The following is a 13763-nucleotide window of genomic DNA, read 5'->3' as shown; positions in this document are numbered from 1 at the left end:
CAATAACGCAGGATAGTATAAATAGAGCAGCCTCAGTCCTCTACTCACCGAGCGGCATGGCCTAGAAGTCTAGACCATTGCTTAGCATTCGGGAGGACGCGGGTTCGATTCCGGGTCCGTCTGCCTTGGTCCAAGTTTTTCTGTGGTTTCCTTGGATCACTTAGGCAAATGCTGAGGCAGTAATATTCCACAGATAATCTTTCATTCTCTTCTGTCTTCATTTCGTCCGTCTCATCTTTCTCACCCGAACCACCACCCACCCATTCCCACGATTCCTGAAAGCAGGCTGAAGAGGGCCTTCCGCCCTACCTTCCGGCATAGTCCGGAGGGACTGCCCGCCCACCAGCATTACTGGCTGGTGGGAATGAAACACCCAAAAGTTTTTTTTTTTTTTTTCCTCTACTCTACCGAGCGGCATGGCCTATAGGTCTAGACCATTGCTTAGCATTCGGGAGGACGCCGGTTCGATTCCGGGTCCGTCTGCTTTGGTCCAAGTTTTTCTGTGGTTTCCTTGGATCTTTTAGGCAAATGCTGAGGCAGTAATATTCCACAGATAATCTTTCACTCTCTTTTCATTTCGTCCGTCTCATCTTTCTCACCCGAACCACCACCCACCCATTCCCACGTTTCCTGAAAGCAGGCTGAAGAGGGCCTTCCGCCCTACCTTCCGGCATAGTCCGGAGGGACTGCCCGCCCACCAGCATTACTGGCTGATGGGAATGAAACACCCAAAAGTTTTTTAAAAAAGTTTTTTCTCTACTTCAAACTTGCCGTTGAAGCACCCCTAGATCCTATGTACTTCCCCGTCCCCCATAATCAACTTCCTGACATTCTCGACTTCTTCGTCTTTAAGAATGTCACTCTTTCTTTACGAAATCAAAGAATGTTGCGGTCAATCCATCTCCACAGAGGCTCTCCGCATCCGCACAGACATCATACAATGCCATCGCTATCAATTATTTGGGCACGCATAAAAAACGTGTAGGGTGCGTGTATTTATCTACGATCAACCGATCAGCACAGATATGCCCAAATCAGGTTTGTTTGTGCAAAATCCAAGGTTGTTCCTTTAATAAATGTTCAAGCAATTCCAAAACTAGAATTAACTGCAGCCAAACTTTTAGTAAATCTATACGAATCAGTCAAGACATCAATTAGTAATATCGACAGCGTATGTTTCTGGAGAAATTGAATGATTGTACTGCACTGGATCAATAACTCACCACAGCTTCTTCTCATCGTTGTGGCCAACCTCCTATATACAGTTTATTAACAATTAAATGCTATAGTAATAGAAATCGAATCTAACCTTAATTTTCGACCTTTTACGACTCTTTCCACCGATCCCAATGACCCTACAGTCAACACTTCTGCACATTTTTTAAAAGGTAATTCACTAATGAGTATACCAGACGAGAATTACCTGGAAACCTCCACAAATTGTCTCTCCTTTTGACAACTCGTACAACCAATTAAGCAAGAATTTTGGTTTCGTATAATGAAGGAATATGTTGACTTATTTAATTCCACTGACGTATGGTACATAACAGAGATTCAACTTTCATAATTTTATTCATATCAACTTTCTAAAGTTAATCTAAGGTCAACCCAGTAGGTGTTGTTATTCCAATTCAATTAGTATAAAAATTTGTTAATAAACAAAATTAAAGGAACTATGGAAGTCAATAAGGAATAGGCGATAAAAGGTGATAGAACACCTTCCCAGGCATGAAGGGCTAGTCAGAGACATATTAGAGGCAGAAATAGGAGTTAAGAGGAGTAGAGGTAGATCTAGATTAGATTACTGTTCGCAAATAGTTAAGGATGTGGGATGTTCTAGTTTTAGGGAAATGCGAAGATTAGTTGAGGATAGGAAAGAGTAGAGGTGCGTGTCTAACCAGTTTTTGGACTGATGATATTATGATGATAATGTTGAAACAAAATTAATAAATAAGCGCGATAAAATATTTAGCATTTCAGCATTATTACTACATTTTGTTATTATTAAAAGTAATTTTAAATTAAGATTACTTCATATGCAGCAATTTTAATATATTTCCGCACGGGTACAACCGTGGAAGGTTACAATTAATTAATAAAAATCAACGTTGATTATAACTTTGCCTGTCTGTGTAACAAACGCTTGCGGAATGGATATAATACAAAGTCTTGATAAACATGAAATATATAAGTACTTGGGCTATAATCAAAGTCGAAATATAGATCATACTAAAATTAAATCAGAATTAACTAACAAATACACAACTAGGTTAAACAAAATACTTAAAACACTTCTATCAGGTAGAAACAAAGTTAAAGCTATTAACACATATGCCATACCGGTACTCACTTACTCCTTCGGGATAATTCGTTGGTCTGATACTGATTTAGACTCACTTAATAGGCTAACTAGAACTAAGTGCAACAAATACAACATGCACCACATACACTCTGCTGTTGAAAGGTTTACAATCAAAAGACAATTAGGTGGAAGAGGAATAATTGATATTAAAAATCTACATTACAAACAGATTATTAATTTGCGGTCATATTTTAGAGCAAGAAGTGCTGATAGTTCATTACATAATTCAATCTGTGTCATTTCAACCTCTGGTACATCACTAAACCTTAATGATGTAGATTTTAATCCTGAGAACAAAATTATGAAAGAAAAATTAAAAATTGAAATGTGGAAATCAAAAGTGCTTCATGGAAAATACCCGAACCAACAACAGCAGGAACATGTAGATACAGAAGCTTCTAATATGTGGTTAAAAAAAGGAAACATATTCTCAGAAACTGAGGGATTCATGATAGCGATTCAGGACAAAATAATAAAAACAAAAAACTATGAAAAATATATTATTAAAAATCCCACAATTTCATCAGACACATGCCGAGCATGCAACACATCTCGCGAAACAATTGACCACATCACTGGGGGTTGCTCATTTTTAGCTAGCCGACAATACCTCGACAGGCATAATAATGTTGCTAAACAGATACACTCGCTGTTAGCCAAAAAGTTTAAACTCATAGATCAGATAGAGCCCTACTACAAATACAAACCACAAAATGTATTAGAAAACCACTTAGCCAAGCTTTATTGGGATAGAGACGTAATTACAGATAAAACAGTTAATCATAACAGACCTGATATCACACTGACCATCAAAGAAACTAAAACGACCTACCTAATAGATGTTGCTGTACCAAACACTGAAAATCTTAAACAAAAACATATTGAGAAAATTCAAAAATATATTCCTTTAGCAGATGAAATAAAAAAAATGTGGAATCAGAACACAGTTCGAATTATTCTAATAATAACATCATCAATAAGCGGCATACCTAAAACATTACACGCTAGCCTAGCCGAGTTGAAGTTGCATAAGTTTACTTACATAAGTCTACAGAAATCCATATTCCTTGATACATGCGGAATAGTGAGCAGATTTCTTAACAGCACTGACATATCCCCCTTTTTAGAAAACACAACAGTTTAAATAAGAAGCGGAGTTTTTAATACTCACTGATCATATTTCAGGGCAAGAAGAACCGTTACCTCCCTAAATTTTAGGAACAGAAAATTGGTTTCTATATCCCAAAAGATGTGAGTGAGGTTCTTTGGCATTAGCCCGTCTTTACTTGCTCAAAGTTACCAGTGAAAACTGAGAAGACCAGAAGAATAATAATATATTAATTTGCGGTCATATTTTAGAGCAAGAAGTGCTAATAGTTCATTACATAATTCAATCTGTGTCATTTCAACCTCTGGTACATCAATATACCTTAATGATGTAGATTTTAATCCTGAGGACAAATTTATGAAAGAAAAATTAAAAATTGAAATGTGGAAATCAAAAGTGCTTCATGGAAAATACCCGAACCAACAACAGCAGGAACATATAGATAAAGAAGCTTCTAATATGTGGTTAAAAAAAGGAACCATATTCTCAGAAACAGAAAACTATGAAAAATATATTATTAAAAATCCCAAAATTTCATCAGACACATGCCGAACATGCAACACATCTCGCGGAACAATTAACCACATCACTGGGGGTTGCTCATTTTTAGCTAGCCAACAATATCTCAACAGGCAAAATAATGTTACTAAATAGATACACTCGCTGTTAGCCAAAAAGTTTAAACTCATAGATCAGATACAGCCGTACTACAAATACAAACCACAAAATTTATTAGAAAACCACTTAGCCAAGCTTTATTGGAATAGAGACGTAATTGTAGATAAAACAGTTAATCATAACAGACCTGATATCACACTGGCCATCAAAGAAACTAAAACGACTTACCTAATAGATGTTGCTGTACCAAACACTTCAAATCTTTAACAAAAACGTATTGAGAAAATTCAAAAATATATTCCTTTAGCGGATGAAATAAAAAAAATGTGGAAACCTAAAACATTACAGGCTAGCCTAGCCGAGTTGAAACTTCATAAGTTTACGTACATAAATCTACATAAATCAGTAATCCTTGATACTTGCGGAATAGTGAGCAGATTTCTTAACAGTAATAACATATCCCCCTTTTCAGAAAACACAACAGGTTAAATTAGAAGCGGAGTTTTTAATAATCACTAATCATATTTCAGGGCAAGAAGTACCGTTAGCTCTATATAATTTAAGAACAGAAAATTGGTTTCAATATCATTTCGCAAAGGATGTGAGTGAGGTTCTTTGGCATTAGCCCGTCTTCACTTGCTCAAAGTTACCAGTGAAAACAAAAATAATAATAGTACTTTATTTAGCATTTTGCTAATCATTATCATCATATGGTCGTCAGTCCTAAGACTGGTTGGACACGCATCTCCACTCTTTCCTATCCTGAGCTAATTTTCGCATTTCCCCAAAACTAGAACAACCCAATCCTTAACTATTTGCGAACACTAATTTAATCTAATACATAATACAAAATAAATTGTCGCCCTAAAAATATAATTTAACTCCTAGCTAATCTAACTTAGGTATATTTCATAAATAATCAAAAATCTCTATTAAGAATCTTCAGAATCGCAGCTCCGTCTACTGCATTAGGAAGAGCGTTAAAAAGTGACACACCTTCAAGTCTTCTGCAGTAATGTTGTTTTAACAGAAGGTAAATTATAATTACATCTAACATTTCCAACGTTAACTTTCTCGGTGTCTATCTACTCGTTACCTTCGTGAATAATAAAGCCATAGTGCTTACGGGTGATGTCAGCACTAGTCGACTGAGTGGTCGGTCCATCCGACAGTATACGAGCGTAGACTGGAAATTCGAATATTGTGATTATTTAAAGAGACTTTCAGACAAAATGTTTGTAAAGAGAAAAACCAAATTTTTATAGTAAATAATAGCGTATAGATATACAATATCCCCAAAATTCCAAAAAGGGAACTGAAAAAATTCCGGTTTTACTTTTATTTTATGTTTTATTGGTTAAAATTGCTAATTTTCTGTTTCTAGAAGGTTTCGTTAAACGATTGTTGTTCTTACTGTAGGTAATAATTTTTAAGAAGACTATTTGTACTACATTTTATAATTATGTTTATAATACTGCCACTAGTATGATCTGTACACCTGTTAAAAGAAAGCAGGAAATCATGTCACAAATCACTTTGAAAACACATTTGCAGAGAAACAGACGCTTCTTACTTACGCTTAAAAAAACTTCTTCATAGTCGATAATAGTTTTGTTAAATACAACTAATGAAAACAAAACAATATCAACTACAGGATCTTTAGGAAAAAGCAACTTTTGCCTACCTAATTTTTTTATTAATGAATAACCTTCAATGATAAGTTCATCGTCATGCACTAAATTTTGCCTACAAATATTGCATTTTATCCTTTTCAAAGCAACAAGCAACGTAATTACAGGCAAGTCGTTTATAAGCCTATCTAAATCTGATTCGTCAACAAGTATGTCAGGATTAAACATATTATTATCGCATGAATCGTCAATTTTTCCGTGAAATTGTGTTACTTGTAAATACCAATACATGCGAGATTTCAGCATTGACATCGATTGTGTCCGGAGTTTTTTCTCAGATTCATATAGCTGTCTCATTGAAATATGGTACTGTCCATCAGAAAGATGGTATTTTTCGAACCTATGTTCTAAGTCATCTGTTTAAAATTTACCTAATAAAGCGTAATTCATTTTTAACTCGTTAAAATAATAATTCGAAATTTCTAGTAATCCAGTATGGTAGAAAGTTGTATGAGTTTGAAAAGTTAATTTATTTTCGAAAGAATGCGACTTGTATGCGTCTAACCAATTTATTTAAAAATGTAATTTTGATGTCATTAACAAAATTTTTTGCTGCAAAGGGTTCTTGATATTCGTTTAGAGGATGCTTTACATTGACAATTTTCCACTAAGTTAAGATAGATAGATAGATAGCTTTATTAAAAACATTATGTTTTATATATACAAGGTGCAAAAATATGTTTTATATATACCAAGTACAATTTTTATTATTTTTCTTCTCCTGCTATTTTTCTCTTCCATAAGATTTCTCTCATCCTTTTCATGTTGTTCACTCCTTCCAGTTGAGCTTTCCAGCTTTTTGCAGAACTTCCCGTTTCCCCACATCGCTCAAAAATATGTTCAAGCGTCTCTGGCTCCTTTTTACATAATCTGCATAATTTCTTTTCTTCTTCCTCCCAATACCTTGACGCTCTATTTTCGCTTCCCAATCTGAATCTTGCAGTTAATTGTAGGTGGTTTTTTCTCTTTACTCCTTCATCTTTCAAATAATGAGGTTTTTCTTCTCCTTCTTTCCATAATATCTTGTACTCTTGAGCGAATTTCATGTTTCTCATTTTCTCTCTCCTTCTTTGTTTGTCAATATCTTTAGTTAAGTTTTCTAGTTCCTTCCATACATTTCTCTCATTTTCCAGCTTCCATATATAATGTTTGATTGACCACCCTCTCTCCATTAAAAAATTCTTTCTTTCTTTTTTCCATCTTTCCCTTGTGGTTTTCTTTTCTTCCTTTTGCAAGAGCGCAATTTTGTCCTTAACTTTTACACATTCTTTTAGTATTGCGTTGCCTTCGGAATTTAATATTTTTTCTTCGTACTTTAAGGCCCTTTTTGAATATTTTATGGTCAGTTTTTCATATTTAGTTTCTTCCTGAAGAAGGTATCTCGGAGTACTCTTATCTAGCTTTAGTGTCCATTTAATATATCTGTCCTGAATACTTTCGATTTCTTTTCTCTCTTCCCATCCCCAGATTTCTGCCCCATACATTATTATACTTTCTACTAGTGTCTCGAAAAGAAACATTCTCTTTTTCCAGCAATCTCTTAAGTTTCTTTCTCCTATTCCCCATACTTTTCCCATTACACTTAATGCCTTCTTTTTCAGATTTTTAATGTGCTTGTCTACTCCATTATTCCTCTGTAATATGAAGCCTAAGTAATTAAATTCTGTAACCTCTTCGATTGTTTTTCCGTTCCATTGGAATTCGACTTTTTTCTTTCTTCCTCCTGCCTTCTTCCCTCTTAAAATTTTTGATTTGTCTGTATTTAATTCCAACCCTCTTTCCTTTATGTATTTGTTGAATTTTGTTAACATTTCCCTCATTCCTCTTTCATTATTCGCTAATAAAACTATGTCATCTGCATATGACACTGACCAAATTTTTTTTCTACCGATTACTATACCTCCTTCTTGCGCTGTGCTCATTTTCTTCTCTAAGTTTGCAAATGTTGCATTAAAAAGTACTGTGCTCAGTGGACACCCCTGTCTTATGCCTTCTCTCATTGATATAATCTTTGATTTTTCCCCATTAACTTCTATCTTAAAGTAAGTTTCCTCATAAATTTCTCTTATCCTCTCTTTTAATTTGTTTTCTATATTTAGCTCTTCTAAGGTCTTCCATATCGTATCTCTTTTAAGCTTATCGAAAGCTCCTTTCATGTCTGCAAAGAAGAGGAAAATTTCACCTTTTTCTTTCTTTATTTCTTCTTCGATGGCCGTTTTAACTATGTATATTGCGTCAATAGTTCCTTTATTTTTCCTATATCCCATCTGCGTCTCTCCTAATGCTTTTTTGTCTTCCAATTCCTTTTCTAATCTTTTCCTAAGTATTTCCGCGTAAATTTTATATCCTGTGTTCATAAGAGTTATTCCTCTGTAGTTTTCCGGTTTATGTCTATCTCCTTTCTTGAAAATTGGTTTTATTATTCCCATTTTCCATTCCTCAGGCAGATCTTCATCTCCATTCCATATTTTATTTAGTATTCCTTGCAAGTTCTCTTGTAATTCCTTTCCACCATATATCCAGGCTTCATTTGTGATTTTATCTTCTCCAGCCGCCTTTTTCTTTTTCAGCTTCTTTATTACTTGTTCTACTTCCTCTTGCGTTATTTCTTGATCTTCATTTTTTTCTATTTTCTCTTCTTTACCCAGCTGTCTTGTTTCTTCTACTACTTTTCCTCCCATTTGTTTAGCAAAGTGCTCAGTCCATTCAACCATATGTATTTTTTTACTTATCTCTTCTTTTTTTGTTCTTTGTTTGTTTATTAACTCCCAGAACTTCTTTCCCGTTTTGTCCTTTCTTGCTTCTGACCAGTCTTTCTCCAATGTCAGTCGTTTCTTATCCTCAATTATTTTTTTGTATTTCTTTTTACATTCACAGTAATCTGTTTTCAGTTCACCTGTTTCTATATATTTTTTCCTTGTCTTCTTTAACTCTAGTTTTGCTGCGTGACATTCTTGATCCCACCATTTCTTTTTCTGGATACTTGTATTAATCCTTATTTCCTTTATACATACCGCTGCTTTTAGCTTTTCTCTGAGTCCGTTCCAATTTTCTGGTCTTCCTAATTCTTTTAACTTATTGTTGTAATTTAAAATATCCTCCTCCGACCATCCTTCGTAGATTATTGTTTTGTATTTAGATCCTTTTTCATGTACCTTTTTCGTTAAAATATTTACTAAGTTAAGATTATTTGAATAATATCAGCAGTATCTTTAGAATTGCCAATATTATATTCGAATTTTAGCAAAGCCTGCACTACGAAAGGACTGAAAGGAAGCCAAGGAAGCGTTTTGCCGTTCTAATGAAGATGGAAACAAGATTTTTAAGCTTAATGAATAACCAAATTTCGATAATTTATCATGTTCTAAAGTATGAACACACCGTAAGCTTTTAAATTAAGCTCTTTGTTCAGTATCTGTCTCAAAATCGGGATAATACAGCATTAGATCAGGTTTGGAATTCAACCAATTGCTTCTAATACATTTTAGTAAATGAACAGAGTCGAATAGGTAAAAAAGGGGTCGCGATTGATCTACGGGATGGGAATACACGATCGAAATATTTTTTTTGCCCAAAAATTACCTATTGCTTTACTATTTACATCAAAACCAGACGATCCCTTTATTACCTACCTATTTAAAACTTAAACGACTACCTCAACTGAGTAAAATAATAATACTACTACACTATCTTATTTTTATAATTATCACTATCTTATACTACATACAATTTGCTTTCTATATATCTAATTTTAGTTTATTTTGACATAATAACGTACTTTCAGTTCCTTAGTTAATATATTAGATATTTCCACAAAATTATTTCTGGACACATATGACAATCCACAAATAAATTTACAAATGAGTCTCCTAAAATTTCCTGTACTTCATTATGTGTATAAGAAACAATATATGACCCAATATACTGCCCTATGGGGTATCCAATCTTATTTGACACACCGTCTATTTTAATTTTATGATCCCTATCGCTTAAATTTTATTTAACCTAAGGTTTGTACTACTTTTAACCACATACAACGCAAGTTTTTAACTAATTTTTCGCGATTAATGGTTTCGAACGTATGTAAGTCATAACACCATCTTGTTTTTATGTCTTTTCTCCATGATACACATGCAGCATCGACTCACAGGAATGATCTGTTCTGAAAGCTGATTATCCGTGAAAAAATATCATATTTTCTCTTTTCGCCACAATTATTATTAATGATGTCATTCTATTACTACAGTGTCAGTATAACTTTCAATCATTAATTTCTTTGGTTTTGCGAAGTTTAGCTCAGGATAGGAAAAAGTGTGGAGGTACGTGTCCAACCAGTCTTAGGACTGAAGACTTTATGATGATGAATAAAAGTAATCCATTGGGACTATTTTATTACACGTAATTTTTTAGAAATTACTTTGTTAACCGCACTTTCAATAATCAAAACAAAATCAGAGTAGATTACCTTTGCATCAGTTGATGTTGTAAAAATGCACATACTCAGGGTATTTTTACAAATGAGATCCTTTTTGTAGTACCAGAAAGAAAAACCGCCATTTCACATTAAAAATTTTAATATTAAAGTATCGAAACCCAAAATAAAAAGATAATAGACAATTAAATCAAAATAAAAGAAATTTTAAAAATATAATAAAACCGGTCTACCTGCTGAGGTCCTTGCTATCTCTTATGTCCTCGGGAGAAGAAGTTATTAGTTTCGTCTTTTACTTTACTCCAGACGCGAGGACATATCCACACGTTGTCCCTGGACCTTTACTTCTTCTGTAGGTGTATGTATTTGATAGGTGATAGGAACGTATTTTCCATTTGCCACCAAAATTTACCGTGCGACTACTTTAACTTGTATCGACCTTCTTCTTCGAACCTTCTTCCACCGATCGATCATCCTGTTCTTCCCTTCCAGTACATTAATCCCTTCCACATTTCACCAATACCTCTATCGTTCGAGAGATGCCCGAACGCACTTCCCTCTAACCTTTATATGTCGCATACTATACTAAATACCTGCACATAAACTGTGTGCCAATAATTTGATAATCTGATATTATTAGAAATTCTCTTGGTAGTTCTATAATGTCAAAATCATTAGTTATACTACAATTGATCAAAGTTGACGAAACATTCGTAATTTTTGTTTCCTTGCTAACAATTTTGTCTAGTACCTGCATCATGCACAATTCTCAGAAATTTTCCATGGTCATTGCCGTTTTTAATAAATCTATATTGAAGTAGTAACGTATTATTGTTTTTTGATTATGCATCGTGCTATCAGATATTACGTTTTCAAAATATTAATGTGAAAATTCATTTTTTATCCATTATAAATAACCTCAAAGTATGTTTCGTCGTTGTTTCTGCTGCCACCTCTCGTAGCTTAGTAGTCAACGCATTGGAAAATTCATTTTTTATCCACTACAAACTACCACGGGTTAATGAGGGAAAATTTGTTGCTGTTGTCACACGCTCGTCGGGAACCGAACCCGGAACAAATTTTCCTTCATAAACCTCAGACAGTTTGTAGTGCATAGAAAATGAATTTTCACATTAATATTATTTAATTTGCTTGTAGTAATTAGTGGTATTTTTTGGCTAGTTATAATAACAGAATTCGTATAAATAAGATAGTTTTTCCATTTTTTTAAATCTAAAAAATCTATAGCATTTTTTTTACGTATCTAGTGATTTTTGTCGTGTAGATACCACTGTCACAATTTTCTCTTTATATTTTGACATAGAGATTAACTTTAACCCCTCTTCGGTCGACGTATAGATAATATTCCCGATAAATCCTGTAAAGGAAACAGGTTGTCATTCGTGACGGAACCCTTTCGAGCTGTATCCTCAATGTTCCTATTGTAAATGGGGTTTCTTACCCTATATCCGCAGGATACTAGTGAATTATTAAAGCCCTATGTCATGCGTTTCATAGATGTGAAAAATTAGACAGGTTAATAATTCTTATACTGAATTAATAGAAATAAAAACTTCCGAATTAGTTTTAATACAATCCCATAAATAAATTTTCTATTTCCTTTGACTACGGAAAGTAGTAATTTCATTTTCAGTTTTAAAAGTTGGTGAAAGCACGAGGCACTTTTTAATAGAGAAAATGAGAATTACTACCAAGCGATGGTCGACATTTTTGGAATGGTTCGTAGTAGATATTAAATTTATCAGGTGTGAAAAAGGTTGCTAGTCATAAACCTACACGATGTTTTCAGCTTTTGTCTCTAGTTAATATCAAAAACATGCCGGCGGATGTCTTTGTAATGAAGTCAACAGTGCAGAAAGATTATACGCGGTNTCTAGTTTCTAAGTAAACATTAACAACTGCCAAAAAACAATTTCACACAATACTTGATTAATAGTAACAACATTTTTAGATTAGGCAGAATTGACATGTGACAATTTAGAAGAGAATTACTAAATTTAAACAATTCTTTGATTTATCTCAACAATATTTAAAATATTGACCACTTGGAGTTTCTTAAAGTGTTTCATATAATATTCTTCAAAATAATTCAGTAACTCGTTAGAATTGCTGTAAGGAGACCTATAAACTGCTGTATCCAAAAGAGTATCCTTTTTTTACAATTTACCTCAATCCAGAGTACCCTGTTTGAAACTGCATCGCTTTGTACAGTTTTATACTGCATATAGTGACCGCATTAAGACGAGATACGATCGTCGAGTCAACTCTGCTGGTTTTAATATCGTCACTCAACGCATCAACGATGTTGTTTGTCGAATTCAGAAAGGACCTTGGGCAAAAATGAAGATCGCCCATCTTGACAGGCTTACTCTCTATAGAGGCGACGTCACTGATCGGGTCGACATACAGTGTCACATGTAGATAACCCAACATACTTAGTAATAAAAAAGACCACATTTTGTAGACGTCACATTCTGAATCTTTCTAGAACAAGGCCAGCCCCTATTAATAGTTTCCACGAGATCGGAATAGTAAGTTAGTTAGTACGGGTTCCAGTTACGAGGCGATGCAAAGCGATGTAGAAATAGCTAAGAAGCGATAAGGTGTGCGATGTAGTTAGGAATTAATATTTAATAATAATGATGTTGATTAAAAAGTAAATAATTAAATAAATTTAGTAATAGTGAGGAACGTGTTTGATTACGTTACAATATTATTATTTTTTATGCAATTTTGCCGTTAGCTTGAACTTATGTACTTATTGTTAATATGTTTTACACCTTAATTATTGCAATTAAACTAAATACTATTAATAAAATGTATATGTGAGCATTCTCACGAACTCTATCACATCACCTGTTTATGTTATGGTTCCGGCGCCGACCAGCCGGAATACGACTAAAATCCCGGGGAACTACCGGACCAAATGAAGCAAACCTACTAGTTCAATTATTCTTTTGTTCGAGGACATTCTCTAATAAGCTTTTGCCAGGTGTAAACCTATTGTGTAAGCATTCATGATTAAATTTAATAAACGGCAATTTGGGTTATTAATTGTTATTAAAGCCAAACTCGAGATTTTCCATTTAAAAATCTCACATCAGGAGTGGGATTCGAAAATCCAAAAATCAGAAAAAAGAATAGCCCCAAGAAAAACGTGTGTGTACACGGAACTTAACAACTTATTAAATATTAAATAAAAGCAGACAAAGTTCAAGTGTCGGTTGTGTCGTTCATAATCAAAAAGTGATTAAAAGCAATAAAATGGAATAATTAACGGAAGTGTTAGCGAGTGTGTTGAGAGGAATGCAAGAACAAACAAATCGTGCTTCTGGTCCATCCACTTCCATCGACATTCCTACGTACGACCCAAAAATCGACGATAAAGGAGCTAATTTTTGGTGTTCAGAAATTGAAAAATTGGGTTCAACTTTTAATTGGAAACAGTATGAGATGTTGATGCGAGCCACAAGCAGTCTCAAAGGTGAAGCTCAGGACTAGTACTCCACTTGGCATCGCAACGAGGAAAAA

The 13763-nt window shown here is 34.1% G+C and overlaps 1 protein-coding gene across 1 annotated transcript; it reads right to left on the bottom strand.

Moving 5' to 3' along the window:
- Nucleotides 1–7598: 7598 nt before the first annotated feature.
- On the bottom strand, nucleotides 7599–8946 carry LOC112905526. The gene is made up of 2 exons (XM_025978116.1): nucleotides 8083–8946; nucleotides 7599–8035 (listed from the first exon to the last, which is right to left on the bottom strand). The coding sequence occupies exons 1-2, from the start codon at nucleotides 8491–8493 to the stop codon at nucleotides 8027–8029; spliced, it is 420 nt and encodes a 139-aa protein (XP_025833901.1). The 5' UTR covers nucleotides 8494–8946; the 3' UTR covers nucleotides 7599–8026.
- Nucleotides 8947–13763: the final 4817 nt, after the last annotated feature.

This window comes from Agrilus planipennis, unplaced genomic scaffold (genome assembly GCF_000699045.2).
Source record: "Agrilus planipennis isolate EAB-ADULT unplaced genomic scaffold, Apla_2.0 scaffold108, whole genome shotgun sequence".
Classification (NCBI taxonomy): Eukaryota; Metazoa; Arthropoda; class Insecta; order Coleoptera; family Buprestidae; genus Agrilus; species Agrilus planipennis.
The sequence above is the reverse complement of the archived record's forward strand: the minus strand, read 5'-3'. Positions and strand labels throughout refer to the sequence as shown.